This window comes from Chenopodium quinoa, unplaced genomic scaffold (assembly GCF_001683475.1).
Source record: "Chenopodium quinoa cultivar QQ74 unplaced genomic scaffold, ASM168347v1, whole genome shotgun sequence".
NCBI lineage: Eukaryota > Viridiplantae > Streptophyta > Magnoliopsida > Caryophyllales > Amaranthaceae > Chenopodium > Chenopodium quinoa.
In genome coordinates this window covers 41314-63534 of record NW_018744290.1, presented here as the reverse complement: position 1 = coordinate 63534, position 22221 = coordinate 41314, and the positions used below count along the sequence as shown (strand labels likewise).

Here is a 22221-nt window from a genome sequence, read left to right as displayed (position 1 = left end):
TGGACCTATCGATGTCCCAATTCTTATTCATTCCCCTAGTTGATTGCCAATATAAGCCCATTTCGTTATCTTATTTTCATATGTTACAATATTAATTTTTTTCTTTTTGGGTTTAAAAAATGTTATTGCTTAACCATGTAGGAGTGACCAGTAAAAAAACAACTATGTAGGCGCATTTTTTTCTTTTTGGGTTTCCTAGAGTGACGTTTGATTTATAGCTATAGTAAAAATTACCATGAACAATAAATTTACCATGTTCTTTTGTGACTGTTCTTACACTGTGATTTCTTTATGGAACATCCAAATGTTTTTAAATCTTGTTACCTGCACATCTATAATTTAGGCATACATAACAGTTGCTTCTGGAAAAACCAATGAATATATACTACGGACTTAATCTAAAGTCGATAAATAGCAGGAACAGAGGACACGAAATAAGGAAGTACAAGAGAACAGAAGATTTATATATCTTTATGGTTTGTTACACATGATGTCAGTTTCATTAAAAAAACTTACATAGTGCTTCCAAGTTTCCAACTCCTAAAAACAAAGTCATAAACTACAAAGCCAGAAAGCAGAAAATTGAGACAACTTTCAAGCTACATTCATAGGAAGAGCTTAGCTGTTAATCAGAATCATATTGAAGGCTGAGTTTCCTTTGGAGGATGTAGTTAGCAGCCTTAAAATCAACACAATCATCAGCAGGTGCTCCTAAGTAGTTACTGGACTCCTCAACTGAATCTGGCTTGTAAGAGTTATAACTGTCTCCTGTGATGAACGAAACTTTTCGTGCCATCTGAGGTTTGGCATCGTGGTTGACAACATAGTCAACCAACGCGGCAGTTGGAAACGTCTGATTCGGCCTCACATATCTGAGAGTCGATGAAGGTTCTGTTGCTCTGAAGAAGGATGTCCTGACCACTCCCATCTCTGCTATTTTTTGTTGTGTATGTGTAGTGTATACTGATGTGTTTACCTTTGTGTGGTTAGCTTCTTCACTAACTGGAGGGGGCCTTAAGTAGTGAGTTTTTGGTGCATCTTTTAGTGGTCCATAAAGTTATTATAAAGATAGAAATGAAATATATTCTTTCAGGTATGAAAATGACGGTTCAACTCAATTGGTAGGTTAATGTTCAGGGTGGTTAAATGATTTTTAATTAATCAAAGTTTATCTGTTTACAGAACTTTAGTGTTTAAACAATTAGGAGAAATGGGGAATCTAGTATGCAAATCATACAAAAGTGAAAAAAAAATATCTAACCGAATCACTTAATGATTCCTTCTAAACGATGGTTAATCCGCGTGTACTAATTATTTATAATTCTGAAAAAAACACTAGCTAGTGTAAAGAGAACATACCTGAACACTTGCTTTTATTCGCCATCAGGGTGATAATGAAGCAATCCTAGTTCAGCTCCTCCATAATCTAGTCCCTTTTCTATAGTTAATTGTTTAATTCATATCTTTAACCATATTTTTAATCAATGTAAGGGAAATGGAATCAAATCAATTAAAAGATAGGATGTTTTTCTTAGCATTATCGTGCACTTATTACACGCGTACTTCGGAACTCTGGGATATAAGGCATTAAAAAGGCTCGATGTTGTCCAACTTTGCAGGTTCCTGTAAATCAGGATCAGTACAGAAAATCTATTCCTTATGGTAAACCCAAATTAAAAATCTGATATTGGTGACAAAAGGTGGTATGTAAGATAATTTTTTTGAAGAACCTCTCTGCATCTGTCTAATTGTAAAGTCACTAGAATATGTTAAGTGGGATAAATTCTCCTCTGATTTTAGAAGCTGACCAAATTAGAGGCAGAGAGTTGAAATCTTTTATATTGGCAAGCATAGAAGGCATATCCACGACTACATGAGAAAGTGGCTCACCCTTAGCTTTAAACTCTCATGGGATGAACCAAGGATGGAGAGAATAGTATATTTCGATTTATAAGATTTTGTAGTGTTGGTATATTTTGCAATGGACCAATAAGCTTTATTACAAAGAACCTTTTATCCCTTTATTTAGAGGTTAAAAGGCAGACAGGAGATTGAGGAGGAGAAGATTATGAGAGGCCGGGAAGGGAATAGTGTTTAAGGAAAACAATGATATTCTAACAAAGTGACTAAGCAGAGAAAGATGATGTTAACGAATAAATTTTGTGGACTTTTTGAAGATAAGGAAATTCATTACGTTATTGGTGATGAATTTTAAGGTGTTTGCCTTTCTTGAGCAAACAACCGACTCAAAAACCATCTCTTTGGGTCATCACGAAGAAATAAGAACAATTCACAAGTGGATCAAAAGTTTAACTGAGTCAGATTGTTCATGCACATGATCTTTGTACCAAAGGATCCTGGGAGTCTCATCATCAGTATCATCATGGCATGATCCTTTCGTGGCTCAAGGATGCAGAATAATGTCAGAAAGCTTAATTGGGAAGATAATTCAAAATAAAGTTCAAGATAAGAAAGATTTTGATGGGGTCTGTACCAGTTGTATTTCAAGATTTTAATACTTGTGATCCATCATATGTATATTACAAAAAGGAAAATCGTTCAATATGAAGTATTAAAATTAACAATTAAGATGGCATATGCTGGAAAAAGAATTTTGGTGGCTCACTCGAACTTTTGGACTTCCATTACAAGTTACATATTAGACCTTAAGGGAACTTGCAATAATTGAAGTGTAGAACCAGATGCTGCTAAGAAAGAATTGATTGGGATTCATGAATTATCAACAACCTTACCAGGAGGAAAAAATACAGATGCAATCAGAAGGAATCCTTAACTTTTGAAAATACAAGGCCTGTGATTCCTGATTTTTCTATTTTTTTTTTTTAATCCTGAAAATCAGAAGAGTCGAGGCCAAGTAATGCAGATTAGACAGTAAGATTGTCTTACAGCATTTGTTATGCCATTAATTACAAACCTACTCGTTACCTCCTCATTGGTTTATGCCTCAAGAATTAACTTCAAAATCTCTTATCAAGAAGAGAATTTTGTGGAATTGGATTATTTGGATAGTTCTATAGCCAACTTTCCACCTTTTGTGGTTTCATACTATGATTAGTTGATAGAGTTGTACACAGGTATGTTTCAGGTTCGTATTAAAAAAGGATCAATTTGTGGTAAAAGCAGCTTTTACACAAATAAATACTCGTATGTATTTATATAAATTTGGATAGTTGTACAGCCAACTTTCCACCTTTTGTGGTTCCTCACTATGAGGACTTGATAGAGTTGCACACAGGTATATAACAGGTTTGAATTAAAAAAGGATTAATTTGTGATAAAAGCAGCTTTTACACAAATAAATACTTGTATGTATTTATATAATTGTCTTTTACCAGAGAAACCTTTAAAAGCACCTATATCCAAATTATGGTGCAAAATGAGTAACAAAGACAACTAGTTATTACCATAACCTCAATTTGTATACAAGGTATAGCATAATGACTCGGACACAGTATGAAAGAACATATCAAAACTCTGTGGCCCTAGATGTATACTCACTCTGAATAAGTGAGTTCATGCCTAAAGCGTGCTTTAACTGAAGAAATGTAGCTTGAGGCCTTCATGTCAACTGATTCATCAGCAACAGCACCAAAATAGCTGTCCAAATGATTGACAGAACCATTTTTACTGTCAGGGACAAGATACGAAAGTGCTTGGATTGATAAAGGTTTTCTGTCCTGATTAACAAGGTAACAAACTGAAGTAGTTGATGAAGGTTTTGGAGTTTGGTAGAATGATGGGATCAGCTTGACCTTCATAATGGAAGTGTATTCAAGTTAAACAATTCTTTGAATTGAAGTTTAGATGCTCTATTGTACACTTGCCTTTTATAATGATGTATTTTATTGCTTAGGAAGCTTGCCTTTTATAGGGTTCTAAAACTGCACTCTGTATTTACTATAAGCTAATCAGATTAAGATGAATCCTACAAAGATGGAGGGTGTTTTATTCTATGCACTTTCAGTTCAAGAATGGTCCACTTGGATTACATAAATGCTAAGTCTCCATGACATGAGGTATTTTCACTCAGCCAAGCAATGCAATTATGCAATGCCTTTTTTAGTGGTGGAAAAACTGAATAATCTTATCATCTACGGAATGTACCATAATGATTGTGCCTTTTTTTTGAGGTATGATGTTGATTACAGGCCAGTATAATTATCTTCAGTGACACTTCTAGATTAAGTCTTTCAAGTCTAGAAGTAAAGAAAAGAAATTAAATTGAATCATAAACTTATTATTAGCAGAATCTATCATTTCATATTTCATATTTGCAGCAGCAGATGAAAGAAACATTTCAAGACAGATCATTTTCATATTTTCATTATCAAAAATTTGACAGTTCCTGCTGATACTTTGTTTTTTAAATTAGGTTTATGTACGTGTAACTTTTTCTTTTTTCCAACATGAAAAAAATCTCACCCTAACTTTGGCACAGAACTGAATAACTCAGAACAGTATTGTATAGATTCCTTCAATCCACTACCAAGAATTATCGAAATTACTTGGAGATATTTGACACTATCAGTTAATGAACCATCTAATATATCTCTAAGTCATATTCAAGAAGACTAGTCCATACTTTGGTTTCAAAAAGATTTAATGGTCAGTGTACCTCTGGAAAATCACAAGGTAGGAGTTGGATGAAACTCGTGAAAGGGTCTCTCTGACTCTGTTAATTAGTGCCCAATGTTCTTCCTATCTTCACATAGAAAGCATTTTTCATGTACAATCAGTCAATATGATCACCATTATCAGAATTCAGCAACTTGTCCAGAGACCAGAGGTCTGTCATAGAGAAAATTTGTTGGACTGCGAACTATTTACCTCAAATTCATTGATCTGTATCTGTTCATCGATACTTGTTAGTTCCTGCAATGAGCTTGGTGTCAAAATGTCTCTTCATATATTTGTGGAGCCAGCATTAAGTGACAGAAATAAATTCAGCAAAGATTCCACAGTTCACATTCATTATTTATCAGATGCATATTACAATGTCTTTTCTGTTAATCATATTTTAAATCAAAATGTTTAGCTAGTTCAAAATTTTAAACTATGGATAAGGGAGGATTATTCCTATACTCCTTTATAGATATGCCTAATCCTAGTCAAATAATTTAATACTATGTGGTATGGATAACACTCACTAATTTATTACTTTGCTATTTCTGCACTTTGAAGGCTTTCAAGGATAGAAAGAAAACACATTATGTACTTATGTGTTAACATAAGTGAAAGGAATGCTTCTTTGAATTGTAGGCTGTTGGAACCTCAAATTTAGAATTTCCTAAATCTGCAATAATAACAATTCTAAGGAGGACTTCTGAAAAGGAATTTTAAAATTTCTTCTTAATAGTGAAGCGCATGCAAGTGTGTTTGATAAATTTAAACATCTAGCACAAGAAATTTTACGACAACTGGCGCGAAACTGTTGTGCCAATATTTCTATTTTCTTTATGGTTGATTTATCTGGATCTATGCAGTTGATATTTAGAAAACAAATTAATTCATGAACATGAACCAACCTAGCATTTCATGACTGTTCAATGGTCAAAAGGAAGATTGAAAGCAATTCTGTGTCTGTATTGATAAAGGTTTATGTACCAGCTGACTTACAAACAGAAGTAGTAGATGAAGGTTCTGCAAAATAATTTGAGTTAAAGTCTATATATACTGTTCATATTTTGTTGCAGAAAAGCATGCCTATATAGGAGTCTGCTGCTGCAAGACTACTTAAGTTTACCGGTTTAGATTGATCCTACAGGGATGGAGGATGGTTAGCTCTTTGTAACTTTGACTGAAGGGTGGTCCAACCGTACAAGGAAGAAAAAAGTATCAGTTTTATTTGATATATTAATCAATCAAGCAGCAATATACTTCGTTTAAGATACGAGTATATATCTTGCTTCATAAATAACATATAACTTTTACGCGGTCAGAAAGATTGGCCAGTAGGATTAAGTATTTTTTTAAGGCATACTGTTGATAACAAGCCAATATAATACTTTTCTAGTTTTCTGTAAGACAAGATTTCACCTCAATCTTTAGTTTAATTATTCCAAATCAAAAGAAAGGAAAAGAAACAGAATCCAGCACAGTATCATAAAATTGCATGATATTTCCTTTTTTTTTCAGTAACAGGAGCAAGAACCACTAAGAAAATATTATGTTTTTGTTTGAAACTATCTGTATGCTTTAGATTCATTTACCCTTCCCATCTATCCCAAAATAAACTTCCACTTTGACTCTGACAGATGCAGAATTTATTCTGTTAATCTGTTTGTTATTTCTCGTATGTCCTAAAATAAATTTCTTCTTTGACTTAGGAACAGAACAAAGCACACGGAACAGTATATTATAAAATTCGGTTTAATCTACTTATAATCAATAACCCTCCAAAGATTTTTGACCATGCCCCCAACTTGTGTACAAGAAATACAACCTATTGGCTTATACAAGTTATACTGCAACAAGGTGGAATAGAGCAAAATGCACGAAACAGTATATTATATTTTCAGTATTGTTCATGGCCATATCAGCGGAGGCAATTTGTATGTCTGAGACAACGGGAGTTACTATCGTTAGGTTTCAGCAATTCAGCTTCAGCAACTTTCACAGCAATACACATAAAAAAGATAAGACTGTCCAAACTAAATTTATTGGACTGCTGCAAAACTTGTTTCGTATTTATTTGACTTATTATTCTCCCTAATCTATCCACATTAGTTAACAGTAGAGCATCTGTTGGTTCCATGAACTGTTTACTGATATATTATTAATAAGATATTTATCATGTTAGTTAATTATCAAAAACTAAGCACAGGAGATTTGCCGAATCCTAGTTGTACACTTTGTTAATTGTATAAGTGGATTAGATAACACAGAATAATTTATTATTCTGCAATTAAAAAGGCTTTTTCACAAGATCAAAAACATGATATGCATATCAAAATAAGACATTAGACTCAATTCTTCTAGTATAAGATAATTGTATTAGAAAGGCGCTTTAATCTTTATCCTTTTATTATACTTGAAATTATAAATAGTAACAGGCTCAACCAAACAGTAACGAAATTACATTAAAATAAACCCTAGCTTATCTCAATCGGTAAAATCAAGAAGCAAGATAGTACAATACACTCCTTTCGTTTCATTTTATACTCTAAATACCAAATTGTGCGAATCAAAAACACCACATTCATCACAAACGATAAATTAAAATTCGATTCGATGAAATCCATTCAATTACTGTAAAATTTACAAGTAAATAATCATCAATTCATAGATTAAAAAACTGAAACCCTAACCTTTGCACTCGAATGTCTGCCGAATCTGATTGAGAAGGAAACCATAGGAGTTTGATTTTGAAATTGCCGCGAAAGAAGTTCGTCGACATGAAACGCAGCTCCAAAAGGCAAAATTGATTTTCATTAAGAAAATATAAAAGGAAAAAAAACTCGACTCGTTTCATTTTGCTTATTGGGCGTGCTACCTTTTGTTATAGGCTGTTACCTCTAAAATTGAGTTATGCCCATAATAAGCCCATTACACTTTAATTTGTCGAATGGATCACACACACGGACACACCATATAATCATACTTCGTATATAGTTCCGGTTCTAATTAATTCACACGTTTTTTTTAACGATTTTTTCACTATATTCCCCCGAGTAATTTGTTTATTTATTTATTTTATATTTATAAAATATTTTTAAATTCACCATAAACACTTAAGTTTGAGGCCTTCCAAAGGGAGGTTTGATAGGTACCTGGACATACATATCAAGGGGCATAAGAGACATTTCACATGAAATTTACCCATTTATCTCCTCCTTTCTCTCACCCCCATGTGCTGAATTTAAGTGTACCACTGGGTGATTAATAGTATCACTAGATGATCAAATAGTATCATTGAACATTCAGTGGTACTATATATTCATTCAATGGTACTGTATATTCATTCAGTGGTACTAACTACGTGTAGAAATAGAATCACTACATAGTCAATGATATTATATAAGCTTTCAGTGGTACATTTAAAACTGGTCCCACATGCCCATCTCTCTCCTCCTTTTCTCCCACCCCCATGTGCTTTACAATACTTTTCAATATTTTAATGTTTAATATGTATTTGCACATACATATCAAACCTACATTAGTACTTCCTCACCTAAGTTTTACAAAATTGTCACCAACTCCGTTAGTCATTGGCTAATAATACCACATGACAACTTCTAATTGGCTACTATTTTAATTATTTGATTATTTATTTTTTTTTTTTTAAAAAAACAACCACCCCAGCCAGCCACCCCCACCCCCCACTCCCGGTTAAGTGGCCTGAACCCCCTTGCCTCTGCCTTACCTAGCCCTCGATCAGCCGTTGCGCAGCCTACTCCATCCCGCCGGACCTCCTCCTCTCATCCCCCCAGCCCGACACCCCTCCTCCCATTTGCCCCACCCCGACCCCAAACCCCATCCAAAACACCCCGAAAATACTCTCCACTCCGAGTTGACTCCCTATTCCCAGTTTTCCGGCTCCTTAAACCCTAGGCCCAACCCAAAACCACCCAAAAAACCAACCACTTAAAAGATGGGTCGAAACTTAGGGTTTTGGGGGTTTGGATTTCTAGGTGGTTTTGGGTGGGGCTTAGGGTTTGGGGGCCGAAAATAAGGGGCGGGGGCTCGATTCGGAGAAGGGGCTGTTTTCCGGGGGCTTTGGGGTGGCGATTGAGGTCGGTGAGGCAAATGGAGAGGGGTGGGGCGTTGGGGTTGGGGGAAAGAGAGGAGTTGGTTCAGCGATGGTCGACCAAGGGGATCCACGTGGATGGGTCTAGGTGTCGACGACGAATGTGGGGCAGGGGGTTTGAGCGCCGGTCAGGATGGGAGGGTGGCTGGCTAAGGTGGTTTTTTTTTTTCAATAATTAATTAAATAATTTTAAAAGAAAACTAATTAGAAGTTGCCACGTGGCATATTTAGGCTTAATGATTAACGGAGTTAACCGCCGTTAGTCATTAGATTAAGGGCATTTGGTGACATTTTTGTGAAACTTAGGTGTATACAGTTAATTCAAAAGTTTCATGGGTATATGATGAATAAACAATTATTCAGGAGTATATGGTGAAAAAACCGTAGAAATAATGCATGAGTCGTTGTAAAAGTTTGCTCTATTACATAAATTTGAAGAAACCCGACCCAACTAAAACCAACTCTCTTTGACTTGGGACCACTTGAGAGTGAGGGATAATTTAAGTGGTTACAACTTTCCTCCTTATTTCAAGTGATTATGGGATCGATTTTTATCATTCACCCTTATGGCTCTGACTCTCTAAACATGAAAAAATCGACTTGGGAGTTGGGACCAATTAATTGCACCGAAAAGTGACATGGCCCCGCCATTTCCTGCTCATTGGCTCGCTTAACTGCCCATACTATTACTCAGTCACTTTGGATTCTTCTTCTATTTGGCCAATTAGGGGTACACCGTGCAATCACTCAACTATCTGTCAAAATTCCAAAATTACAGTTACAAACTCAATCAAAATCCTTATCTTTTTTTGCCGCCATCATTCTCTGCAACTCAAACAATCAAACCATAATCTCAAAACCCTAAAATCCAACTCAAATCATCCGAAATTCAAGGCGACAATGTCTAGAAACGAAGAAGATCCACAAATCAGGGTTTTATACGACCTCTGTTCTATGATTTTTCACATTCTACGGTATCCAACTCCGATCACACTCCCTTTTCCGGCGACGCTCTCGCCGGAAAATTCGTTATCTTCATCATCAATCCGTCGTAATACGACGCCGTATTACCCGACACAGATATCTCCGGCGTCGTTTGCTTGTTTGTTCTTGGGAATTTCGCTGACTTTGATGATACTTGGATCAGTGGCGTTTCTGATTGGATTTATATTGATGCCATGGATTATTGGACTTGTTTTGGTCTTCTATTTTGCTGGGTTTCTCTCCAATTTGTCTGATTTTGGACGATCTTTTCTTTGCTGGGCTTTATCTCCCCAACATGTTCCTGGTTAGGGTTCTTCTTTTTTTCAATTTAGGGTTTTTTTAGCCCCTTTTTTCTTGGTTTATGTATATTTGATTATATTCATACTATTTTTGTAATAATAATGTTTGATTTTGTTATTTGATTGAATTGATGTAGATATATGGTTCATGTTTTTATTTTGAAGATTAATCGAACCTGTTTTTAAGTAATTAGCTGGCAAAATCTCAATTTTATACTATGTTCGCACTCGCTATGCTCAATGTATCTTTTTCGAGAATAGAAATTGGAACATTTTGATTTGGAACAGAATATCCAGTTTCAAGTAGTGTTCTGTCAATTACGTATCAATCAATATCCGATTCACTTGGTTGATCTGAGGTTGTCGACGATAAGTATCTGTTTAGAAGGCTTACTTTTGGTTTATATGCTGGAATTGCTAATGCAAGTTTGTGTAGTTCTAGTTTTTATTGAATAAAGAGAGACAATATTTGGATCTGAGTCTTTTAAGAAATTGAAGTCCATGATTGAGCTTCTCAATTTTAGTTCCTTCATGTGCTCAATTGTTGCTGTTCTATAAACTTAAGTTTGGTTGGCCACAGTGCATGTGCTAATTGTGTTTTGGTTGCATTCTTTTCAGCTTGGAAACGCTTATAGGGACGACGTGGGTTGTCAACTGTAGAGAGAACTTTTGGGTTGCTGAAATGCAGTTGCTGTCTCTTGTCCTAGTATATTAGTGTTGTAACTTGTAAGAATATTTTTTCCCTTAATGAATACTAGATGACTGGTTTTTGGATTTTCATACTCTTGCTAAATATATGCATTTGTGATAATTGGATCATTTATAAAATATGTCAGAAACAGCTATGTGTTGGGTCTGCTGGTAGTGTTTCCTTGACTAGTGTTTGAACATTCTCATTCTTTTCAGCTTGGAAATGCTCATGAGGATGATATGGCTGGTCAATTGTAGAAAGTCGGTTGCTGAGTTACGATGGCTGTATCTTGTCCACATATTAGTGTTGTAAGATTGTTTTTCTGCTTAATGAATGCTAATTGACTGGTTTCTGCATTTTTTATTTTATTGTGAAACATATACGAAGTAAATATATAGTAATTGCTCATTTAGTTATTATGTACACCAAAAGCAATTGTACAAGCCAAAGGTTGCTGTTCTGTAATGCTGGAAGTAATTTCTTGGATACTGTTTAGACATTTCTGTTTATTTGACTCTGGATTTGGTGTTAGTGGTATATTCTGGATGATTTAGTGTTGGATCACTTGGATGTGCCTTGTTTTGGTTCGGAAGTCCGAATCAAAATACTAATAAATGAGTTGGTTTTAAGTTTTTTTTAAGGTCCGAAGTCAGGTTCTGTTGTGGTAATATTGTCTCTTAAACTTCCTTTAGCTTTCTTCCCTGCCGAGACTTCTCTTTTGATCAACCTTCATCATTGTACCTTTTTATTGCTTATCTCTCTTCTTGGTACTCATTCGGCTACAGATCATTTCATTATAGTGAAATTTTCCATCTGTTACTGAACACCTTTACTGGAAATCCTACTATGATTGCTGCTTCTGGCATTTTTGCAATCATGTCCAGGAAATAATTGACTTAACCAAATGAAGTGGCGCTTTGTTTAAGAACATGCAGAATCAGGTTTCGTACCATAAATTCTACTACCTCCTTTTCATATTAGTTGCAACTTTGGAATATTTTATGTCACACAAATAATACTCCAAAGTTGTAATTAATATGAAACGGAGGTAATAAATTCCATTAAGGCGTTTCTGCAATACAAAACTAGTAACTACTAGCTTCATTTTTTTTTTTCTAGAAAACCTCCTAGTTCTTCCGTACGTGTACAACATTCTCTTGGCAACTATTCCCATGCAGTAGTAGACTTAGCCTAAAAGAAGTATAAATGTACAGCTTAAACTTATTGCAGCATATACATTTCATTAATATAGTGTTGTAGTGCTGTTGAAAAGTGTTGTTTGCTGTTTCTTTTAAGATCCGGGGATTTTTATGCCTAGGTTTATTTGGTGATCATGCCTTTGTATTAAACCTTTAAGAGTAGAAGGTTGTGATTGAGTAGAGTTATATAGTGTGAGTGCTGAACGCCCTGAAGGGGCTTGAACACATGAAGGGATGAGATTGGATTTATTCAAAAAAAAAAAAAAAAAACATACAGAATTGATTTACATGGTTCACAGTTCCTTTTCATCCTCGTAGTAAAAGTCACACTTCAGCTGCTCTCGTAGCCCCAAAATTCTTCACTTTTTGTGCTTACTTGACCTGGCATTTGAGATACAGAGATACTAGACACTTACAAATGAAATAAGAAGTTAGCACCAAGGTCCACTGCAGATGAGCAGACAGATGAGGGGGTCTGCATATGAACAACATAAATTAATTACTTTAGACCAAAAAAAAAAAAAAATACACCCAATTTTATAGCCATATTTCTAACTACTAGACGGGGCTTTCAGACCAAAAGAATAGCAAATACAATCAGATGCTATGTGTCTTGGACTCTTAGTTTCCTGGTCATATGCTACTGTAATAAAATGGCGATGAGAGCGAGAAAGAAAAGTGGAATAAAAAAAATAGAGAGAACAATTGTGCCTCGTTTTGAATTTCACTGAGAACTATTACCTGGTAGCTGGAATTCCATTCCTGGTGATAGCACTACGCTCAATACAAATGCCAGCACCACCAAGGATACTGCCCAAAGTGCCATTTGTTCTGTAATCTTGGATTTCTCTGGATGCAGTGGTTTCTGTTCTATTAAGAAGGGATAACTAGATCAGGAAGAAATGGTCTATGGAAATACATGGGTTCAACTCTAGCACCATTTTTCATTCTATATTATTTATATTTTTCTAAAATAAATTTTTTTTTATGTTATTTTTTTTGGGGGTTTGAAGTACCTTGAACGGCCTTGATTTCTTTTGAGGGTTTGACCAGATTGCGTGCGTGTGTGTGTTGTAGTTTGACTAGTTTCCTTTTGACCTTTTCAACGTAAGTGAACACAATTTGGCACAAACCCTTAAGTTGAAAGGTAAAAAAAACCCATCTCTTTTTCTTATGTTTTAAGGTTTGATTTGTCCAACTTTTTTTTTATTACAACACCACAAGTGCTAGGAAATATCTATAGTATTAGTTTTAAGATATTAAAAACGAACTACTAATTTTATTTGCATATTGCTACTTTATACTATAATGCATTTTCTCTATAGTAACATTTCTTAAAATTGGTTTGATTTCCTTTACTTTTACTTTTTTTTTTTTTTTTTTTTTTTTTTTTTTTTTTTTTTTGTCTTATTTAATTTTTTATTTTCTACGGTCAATTTAGATTCATTATTTGGCTAGATCAGACTTAGTTTTTATTTTTCTTAGGTGAAAGGTTTTGTTACTCTGAACAAATTGGTCTCCTCTTTTTTTTTTTTTTTTGCCCCTCTATTACAGTTTGAACAAACTTCTCTGAATCCCCTAACTATATTAAAAAAACAGAGTAGAATCTCCTTTTCCTCTGAATATGTCAAGTATGCTTTTGTTGTTCTGCTTAAAATACTTTCACAATTATATATGTAAAAATGCTATGTTTTAATGTTTTACGCGTCTACCTGGCTGATTTGTAAACAGTTAATAGTATCAGGCTTATATATGCTATTATGCTATTGCTATTACCAAGGGTGTTATTTGTTAACACAAACTTTAGGTCAATTGCATCAATCTACAGAGTGCAAAATCTTTATTGTTGTCGTGATAGTTTGTGATTTGCTGTTTGTTAGTTCATACCTCTTCTTGTCGAGCATTACTGTGTAGTTTATGCTTTGTTGCAATTGTGCGAATGTTAAAGATCACAGTATTTCTCAGTAGTCTATAGTATAGAAATTGTTATATCATTAAACATCTTAAAAGGATTACATTTTAGGAGTGCCAAACATCCCTAAAGTAATGGATTTGAATATCAACAAACCAATAAATGACAAATCAAAATAGCAGACAGTTGAAACATGAAAATCTCAGCATAGGAGTGAGAACTAGTTGGTGTATATATGGACGCCAACAGCAATTAGGAAAATGGTGATGAGGCAGAAGTAGATGACGGTGTGGACTATTATTGACATCCCACTGGTCTGCAAGCTTCCAAACTCCACTACTCTGCTCTTCCCGGGCAGCTGAAACAGCAGTCCCGGTGTCAACAGAATAAACAGAACCAACGCAACCACCACTGGTCCCCAATCTGCCATTTCTCTTTCTCTGCCTCACTGATTGCCCTGTCTTTTTTTTAGATGGCTTCTTGAGTGATGTATTGATGGTGATTGGTGTGATATTTTGGAGATTAAACAGTCTTATTTATATATACAGGATAGTTTTTGGGCCATTAGATTGGGAGATAGAGTGAGACAGACTAATACAACTTAATTAGTGCTCAGACAAAAGAGGTGACCCAATCTGGAAGGAAACATCACGAGATCAAAATCATGGAACTTGATAGGGATTTAGGATTGATTCTGTACTTCATGGTAGATGACATCCCGTAGAGGGTTACCATCCAGCACTCCAGCTTTTGCTTTTGTCTCAAGTTAGCCTCTAAAAGAAAACCAGTTTGTCCTCATCTAGAGCATCTTCAATGCTTTCTTTCTAAATTTGGTAATACTTAAAAGTAGTTTTATATATAACTAATTAGCTGTTGATTTTGTTTATGAATATTTTGTTTTGTTAATCCTGCTGTCCGAAATCATCTACTTCTTGTTGGCTTATTTGAATTGATAATGTGCCGATTGAGTACCAATAGAGGTAGTTCTAGGCTGCTAGTTTCCAGTAGGTAATGTGGGTTTATATATTTTGTCTTACTAAAGCTTTAATGCACAAAATGAAAATATTACCTCTGTTTGTGAAAAAAAAATTCCTTTTTTCATAGAAACGAAAGTTTTAGGAGAGGAATTTTGGCAAGGAATCGTTGATTAAAGTTGAATAAATAAATGACAGTGAGAATAGTTTATTGTTTTTTGGGGAAATGAGAGAAACTATAGTGAGATTTCATGATTTTGTTGATTTAAATTGATTAAAGAATAGAAGTTAGTGGATGACGGATCTCACCCATATGAAAGACGAGTTTTTAATTAGGGACAATAATTTTTGGAAAAATTAGGTTTTTATTCGGGAATGAAGGGAGTAATTTATTACATGCACATCAGCACCTGGGAAGTAAATGAGTACAAACGAAGGATGGATAAAAGAAGTAGATTCCTTTCTTTCTCTAGTTTAAGTTTCAGTATTCTATCGAATGGAGTGTAACCTTTCTAAGTGGAGAGTCTTTATTAGTAGCATGTATTAATATGAAGACGCCATATTAAAAGTTGGACACAAGGTTGATAGTCTTGATACCATTTGGTATGAGAAACATGGACGAGATCCGTAGTCAATATCTTTTGTTGTTTTACCAAGTAAGGTTTATAATTGGTTGAGGATTCATTTTTTTTAATCTTGAGGTCTTAAGGTTGAATCCTCCCTATTGCTAAGGTTGAAGAATGCATATTAAACTCCTCATTTCCAAGAAAATTGTGAAGGTTGTAGTCTAATTAGAGTCTTTCTTCCTATGTTATAAAAATTAGAATATGTCAACTGCTATATACATGTAAATAGCGTGGTTTTGGCTTAGAGAGTATTATAACTTACCTTTTATAAAGTATGTATATATGTATTTCATTTTCTCGAGTAATGAGTGGCATATAAAATGTGAAAGGATCTTTGCTGTATCTAATCATGTTTAGCTTTATCAATCTTGTTAGACAAAATAGCTTTTGATAACCAGCCTAGTAGCCAACTCAAGAAAAAAGAGAAGCCTTGCCTACGTATTCCAAGTCTTGAGTCCACAACTTTACACATTGCCTGCTGCTTTTTCCGACGATCGAAAACTAAAGCAAAGGCAAAGCACCCATAAAAGAAAAGATAACACACACACAGACAGTAATTCTTAACTATATTGTGAAGCGTAAATTGGAAAAGCAGTTGTTTGATCTAACTAAAGCAAACCCACTAAGTGTTTTAAAACATCTATACCTTTCCTGATCCCTTCCCTCCTTAGCTTTTTTTTATTACCCCACCTCTCTTCTTTTGCTTCTCTTTTCCTTCGCTAGCTTGTCTTCCTTCCCTTCATTCTTATCCTTCTTCACCAAGGAATTCCCACTCATTTGCTCTACATATTCCCTCGGAGTTCTTTCCTTCTCCTTACACTTTTCTAAAGACTACGAGAGAGACAGGTGTTTGCTAGAGTGACACTAAAAGAATTAGCCACTTGAGAGAGGCAGAGGAAGAGTGAGAGCAGGAGTCAGAAAAAAAAAGAAAAAAAAAACAGAGAGAAAGATGATGGTAGATTGGGGGCCGGTGGTGGTGTCTGTGGGGCTGTTTATATTGTTGTCGCCAGGGCTGTTGTTTCAACTTCCTGCGAGAACAAGGATAGTGGAGTTTGGAAATATGAGCACCAGTGGGATTTCTATTTTGATCCATGCTGTTATTTATTTTTGTATCCTTACTATCTTGACTATTGCCATTGGCATCCACATACGTTCTGGTGTATAATCTATTAAAGCTCCCTGAAGTTTGGCCATCAACAACAGCTTTGGGTTTTGTTATTTCTTTACTTCTTTCTCTCTTACCCAACTGTAATTTCATTTCCTCTTCTGCTTCTAGATACAGAGTTGTAAAGTTTTCTACATCATATTTAAGGGAAGATTATATATTTCTGAGCAGCTTGGAAAATAACTTATTTGAGAGCAATTTAAAATGCTAAATTGTTATTTTAAATTTTGCCATACAGTTCCAATGTTCTAGTGTCCAAAAGGTTGCTCTTGCTAATTATTTCAATTATTATACGAATAAATTGCTAATTGCTAGACACCATAATAGGCTAATGCCTAATGGTATATGCTTATTGGATCTAATATGATGCAATATAATAATTACTAATGTAATATGCTGTACCTTAAGTATCATATCAACTACACTAAACAAGGCTACTAGTTTGGGGAAAAAAATGATGGTTGAGTACTATTCATTGATTACAGAGTATTATGTACTCAGTATAGCTTCACCCTAAGATAAAGGATAAAAAGATAAGTAAACTAACGAGAGAGAGCTCAATTCAAGGGGATATGTAATTCTCTTCATGTGACACAAACAAGGCCATACAACACAAGTAAAAGGGTAAGATATGCTATGAAATGTCAGATCATGGCTTTGGCAAAATTATTAAAGATCATAAGATTAGCAACTTCTGAAACCAAAAAGTTGGCATAACCCAAGAAGCCTCAAGCTTTGGTAATTTTCTATTTTAAGTTCACTGATAAGTCTTTTTACATAGCCAATATGCTATGAAATTTCAGATCATGGCTTGAGAAGAAAAGAAATTATTCTGTTTTTTGTTTTTTTTTTATTTTTTATTTTTAAACTAGAAACACTAAATAAAGTATAAAAACAATGTGTGACCTGATTACCTAAAGAGAAAGACCTTATACTCACCAAGTTGCGAAATTACCAAAAATGATTTTCTAAAATGCTGAAAATGCTTATATTATCTGTTATTTAGTCACAGTTATTGCTATATATCCTCACTGAATCACCACGCAGACTCTTGTTTAATAAAACTACAACATGATAAGAAAAAAAAAAAACTTAGAGAAATAATGCAACTTCTTTTTATAACAATTGCCAAAACAATTAAAAGGGGGAAAAAAGAAAGAAGTTTAATTTGATGATCTTTGCAATTGAAAAAGATTAAGGTCTAAAACAAGTAAGTTTCAGGAAAAAAAAAGTCATTACAGAATAATCATGCTGTGGCAATATTGACTTTCAGCAACTCGAACTGAAGCATTGACAATGGTGTTGTAATAACTAAAGGTTGCTGTTGTTAATAGTTAAGGCTTCATGTCTTAGACATTAGTTGCTTCTTCTAATCCTTTTGTGTACTTTTCTTTTGATGCACCAACATATAACATTGTGCAGACTCTGCATTCCTTGTGTAGTTGTGTAAAGATGTGTCAGACCACGGCTTCTGCAAGAGGAGGACTGAGTTAATATTTTAAACAAGACCCCCTTTCCCCCTTCTCCCCCCCCCCAAAAAAAAAGGCTGAAGAGAACACTAAATTTGAAATTTGCTGTAAAAAAACAAGTGAAATTTAAAATCACCAATAATTATATACCTGCAGCTATGACGGGGACAATGAAGTACTTAACATCAGTAATTGCCCGGACATTAGATCTGTTCTGTTGGGCTCCTTGCTCTGACATGAGTCCATAACGCCATGATTTACGGAGCAAAACCTGAGCATGTTTGATCTTGTGCCAGTCTTCCCCTGTGTGCTCTTTGCAGCGTTTCATTAGTTCTGGGCATTCGCTAATCTCGACTTTTATCAGGGATTGTACATCCTTGATCCCATCTGGAAGTGTTTTAAGACTTTTGCAGTTCTCAATTCGAAGGTGCTGGAGTGCAGTCAGGCTACCAATCCACTCTGGCAGTGCTTTCAAAGCAGGGCAAGCTGATATCCACAGGGATCTGAGACTTGTTACATGTTTCAGCCCCTCCGGAAGGGTCTCCATCTTTGGGATTTCTCGGAGGTTCAAATGGTGAAGACATTTCAACGATTTCCATGGATTTCTTGAGAGTTCATCAAGATGAACTATTTTGCTTGATATCCATATTATGGTGTTACTGTCGCTTGATTTAGTAATATCATTGTTAGAAAAATTGAGATTTTTGCAGCTGGAAATCTCCAACCTGTTTAATGAGGTGAGGTATTTCAGCTCTGACGCCAACAAATGTAGTGCATTGCACCTCTCAACCACAAGCTCATTTAGGACAGGAAGGCCTCCTAGCCCCTTTCTGACCACACTGAAGCTTTCCAGGTTGTGGCATTCCTTAATCTGCAGGTTGTTGATTATAGATTTTTTTGTGGATGCCTTGGCAAGTTCTTGTAACAACATCTGATTGATATTGCGGAGCTCAAGGTCTACAACTTTCTCGAACAAAGGCATAGATATCATTTTTGGGCAGTTCCACATCTTTAATTTCTTAAGTCTAGTGAAGGATCGAGTTTGATCTTTCCCTGGTACCATCAGCTCATCTTTCCGCCATTGTTCCAGGTTGTAGAAGTTGTGGAGGGTAAGTTCTTCAAGACGTGGGAAAAATGATTTGCTGCCATCTTCTTGTGGTCCTTCCACATATTCTACATTAGCCATGTGTCTAAGGGTGAGTTTTCTAAGAGATTGAAGCTTACCAAATGGTGGAAGATGCTTGCATTGGTCACATCCCTCAATGCTGATAACCTCTAAATCGGAGAGACAAGACAACATGCTTTTCTTTAACCAATCTGGAAAGTGCCCCCCTTTATATCCTTCTATGCGAAGGATTCTCAGTTTCGAAGTTGGTTGGAGCTGCTCTAGTAGCTGCAGATAAGATGTATTTTTTGAAGCTGTTTTTGCCCAGCTTATCTTCAATTCCTCAAGGTGGTTTTTTATTTGCCATTTTGTCTTCTGAGATTCGGGTATGTTGGTTTCCCAATCTCCAGACAGCTCGATTTCCAGCCGTCCTTTCAAATTCACCAGTTTATTCAGAACTTCTAGTTCTGTGGAACAGTCCTTGCTGACTACAAACCGACTCAGTGTCTGAAGCTGAGTTAGTTTCTCTAAACCGGTGGGCATGCTAGCCAGGCTATCACACTCATCAATCTCAAAACGTCGAAGATTGACTAGCTTTCCAAAGTTTCTAGATAATCTTTTCAGCCTCAAGCATGAGTTAAGCTTCAGTGTTTGCAAGTTGTACAGTTCTGTAATCGACTTTGGAAGAGTAATTAGTCCATTCTTGGAGAGATCTAGGTATCTCAAATGGATGAGCTTGCCAATGGATACTGGCAATTCCTCTATCCCAAGATCATGGAAGTCCAGCACCCTGAGGCATTTTAACCTGGAGATCAATCTGTCACACACCAATGGACCCATCTTTGTGTCACAATCTGTTTCCTTGACCGAAATGAGTGTCCGTAAATTTCGAGCCTGAACTAGGGATGGTGCAATTTTTGTTGGAGAATCTCCAACGGGGGTAAAAGAATCATGTTTGCATGCTGAATCTGGAACTTGCTTGGCTCTTGAATCTTTCACATATGTATCTAAAACCCCAGCTGTGTGTTGATGGGCCAAGTCACGCATAATGCGATGCATCTTACAGGTCAAAATGTGCCCCAAATCATTAGTGCTCACATCCTCAAAGAAGCAGCGCCGAGACAATTCGAGAAAGTACTTCTCTGCAACATCTTCCAAGCCCGGGTTCACCTGTTGGTGAATAACGTATCCTTGTGCTGTCCAGAGACTAATCAGATCGTGCTTGTTGAAATTAAAATCATCAGGAAACAAGGAGCAATAGTCAAAGCAAGCCTTCAGGTGCGCTGGAAGGGCAGTGTAGCTCTTTTCTAAGATATGGTTCATGATGTCTTTCTTCTCTTTCAGATTATTAGGTATTTGGTCATTGAAAGACACCCAATCTTCTATAGTTTTCCCAAGAAGACTTGCTGCAACCTTTATTGTAAGCGGAACACCTTTGCATTTGTCATGAGCAATTTGTTCCCCTATATGATTGAATGCATTTGATTTCCCTGGACTGTCTGTATTGCCAAATGCAAATGTTTTGAGCAAAGACCAACAATCTTTCTTTTGCAGACCTTCTAGCTCGTAATACTCAACTCCTTCAGATTTTGATAATTTTGCAATTTCTTTAAACCTTGTAGTCGCCAAAATATGACTTCCTCTTGCACCTCCAGCTAACAATTTTTTCAAATCATCCCATTTTTTGATGGAGACTTCCACATCATCTAGGATGAGTAAATAGAGTTTCCCCTCAATCTCTTTTTGAAGTCGGCGCTTAGAGATGTCTTTTTCATTATTGCTATTACTATCGTTTGGAGGAATTGCTGATCTATCATCATTCTGACAACCTAAAAGATCATAAAATCGGGAATGGGGAATGTTGGTGAGTTTGGAGCTTCTGTTATCATTAGACCAATTTGTACAAGACTTAACAATTTCTCGTACAATTTCTGCTTCGTCAGTGAGCCCTGACACTCGAATCCAGATTTTTAAGTCAAAATGACTGCTGACCTTTTTATCATCATACACATACTTGGCCAAAGTTGACTTTCCTACTCCTGGTGCTCCATGTATGGGGATGACAGAAACATCATTTGTAAATTCTGTCTTAGGTCGCAGCAGCATCTTTATGATCTTTTCTTTATCAGATTCCCTACCAATGACTTTGTTTTCAGCAAGCTTGAACTCCTGAGTATGCTCTGTTTCATTCTGAGCCGTTTGAGGCTGATGTTCAGGCTCTGATGTCGATTGCCCCTGAAGCCCAGGCTCAGGCTCGGGCTCATAGTGCAACTGCTTCGTAAGCTCTCCTATCTTTTGGCTTATTCTCTTAACTTGCTCACCCAATCTATTAGGGTAAAAAAGCGGGTTATGACATGAGAATAAAAGGCCAGCCTTTCTAGAGAATCCGCTACCAGTATTTTGCTTGAAAGTAAGGATTTCATCAAGAAGATCATCAGCTTGATAGAGTAAATCCCCAAGATTCTTGAGCATATTGGAATTGGTGTCGTCACTCTCTTGCACTGCTGCCATAGTAATTTTAGCCGCTTTCACTGATTTCTTCAACTCCTCGAGAGGCTTCATTGCATTGATCACCAATTCAACCTCCAAGATTCTTGAAAGGTTATTCCATACAACTTCATCAGCTGCCAAATTTTTCATTCTTTACAAATTTTAGAGGGTTTAATTTTAGTAGCTCAGTTTCTAAGATCTGTATCTTAGAGGTAACAGAATTATCTCTGAATTAATTTTTAGAACTGTTGTTTTACTTTCTTTGACAGGTCATACTCTGTCGGCTCATTTGATAGGCCTAATAATAAATCCAAGTATCTTAAATAAATAAATACTTCGTAATACAGTTTACCCCTACTCTGTATTTTTTTAGAGGTCATTATACAGGCTAACAGCCTGGAACCCAGGTCATTAGAGTTCTTAACTAGCTCTTCATTATTTCAATTGACAATTTGAAAGATACGATGTGAGATTTTTTGCTTCGAGACTAACGTGTTTCTGAAAATCTTGACAGTTTTTAATTGCTTCAATATTCCCCCA

General features: G+C 35.7%; 4 protein-coding genes and 1 long non-coding RNA gene across 5 annotated transcripts; 2 read left to right on the top strand and 3 right to left on the bottom strand.

The window, feature by feature from the left end:
- Window positions 1-439: 439 nt before the first annotated feature.
- On the bottom strand, window positions 440-7571 carry LOC110695042. The gene is made up of 2 exons (XR_002506023.1): window positions 7329-7571; window positions 440-4893 (listed from the first exon to the last, which is right to left on the bottom strand). It is a non-coding gene; the product is annotated as an uncharacterized LOC110695042 (long non-coding RNA).
- A 1234-nt stretch (window positions 7572-8805) lies between these two features.
- On the top strand, window positions 8806-10940 carry LOC110695039. Its single transcript, XM_021872228.1, has 2 exons — window positions 8806-10055; window positions 10669-10940. The coding sequence occupies exons 1-2, from the start codon at window positions 9668-9670 to the stop codon at window positions 10683-10685; spliced, it is 405 nt and encodes a 134-aa protein (XP_021727920.1). The 5' UTR covers window positions 8806-9667; the 3' UTR covers window positions 10686-10940.
- A 1252-nt stretch (window positions 10941-12192) lies between these two features.
- Window positions 12193-15648, bottom strand: LOC110695041. The gene has a single exon (XM_021872230.1). The coding sequence runs from the start codon at window positions 14280-14282 to the stop codon at window positions 14073-14075; it is 210 nt and encodes a 69-aa protein (XP_021727922.1). The 5' UTR covers window positions 14283-15648; the 3' UTR covers window positions 12193-14072.
- A 545-nt stretch (window positions 15649-16193) lies between these two features.
- Window positions 16194-16797, top strand: LOC110695040. Its single transcript, XM_021872229.1, has one exon. It carries the CDS (start codon window positions 16402-16404, stop codon window positions 16615-16617), a length of 216 nt encoding a protein of 71 aa, XP_021727921.1. The 5' UTR covers window positions 16194-16401; the 3' UTR covers window positions 16618-16797.
- A 142-nt stretch (window positions 16798-16939) lies between these two features.
- LOC110695036 (putative disease resistance protein RGA3) lies at window positions 16940-21970 on the bottom strand. Its single transcript, XM_021872225.1, has 2 exons — window positions 18237-21970; window positions 16940-18088 (listed from the first exon to the last, which is right to left on the bottom strand). Exons 1-2 carry the CDS (start codon window positions 21829-21831, stop codon window positions 18075-18077), a joined length of 3609 nt encoding a protein of 1202 aa, XP_021727917.1. The 5' UTR covers window positions 21832-21970; the 3' UTR covers window positions 16940-18074.
- Between the last annotated feature and the right edge of the window lie 251 nt (window positions 21971-22221).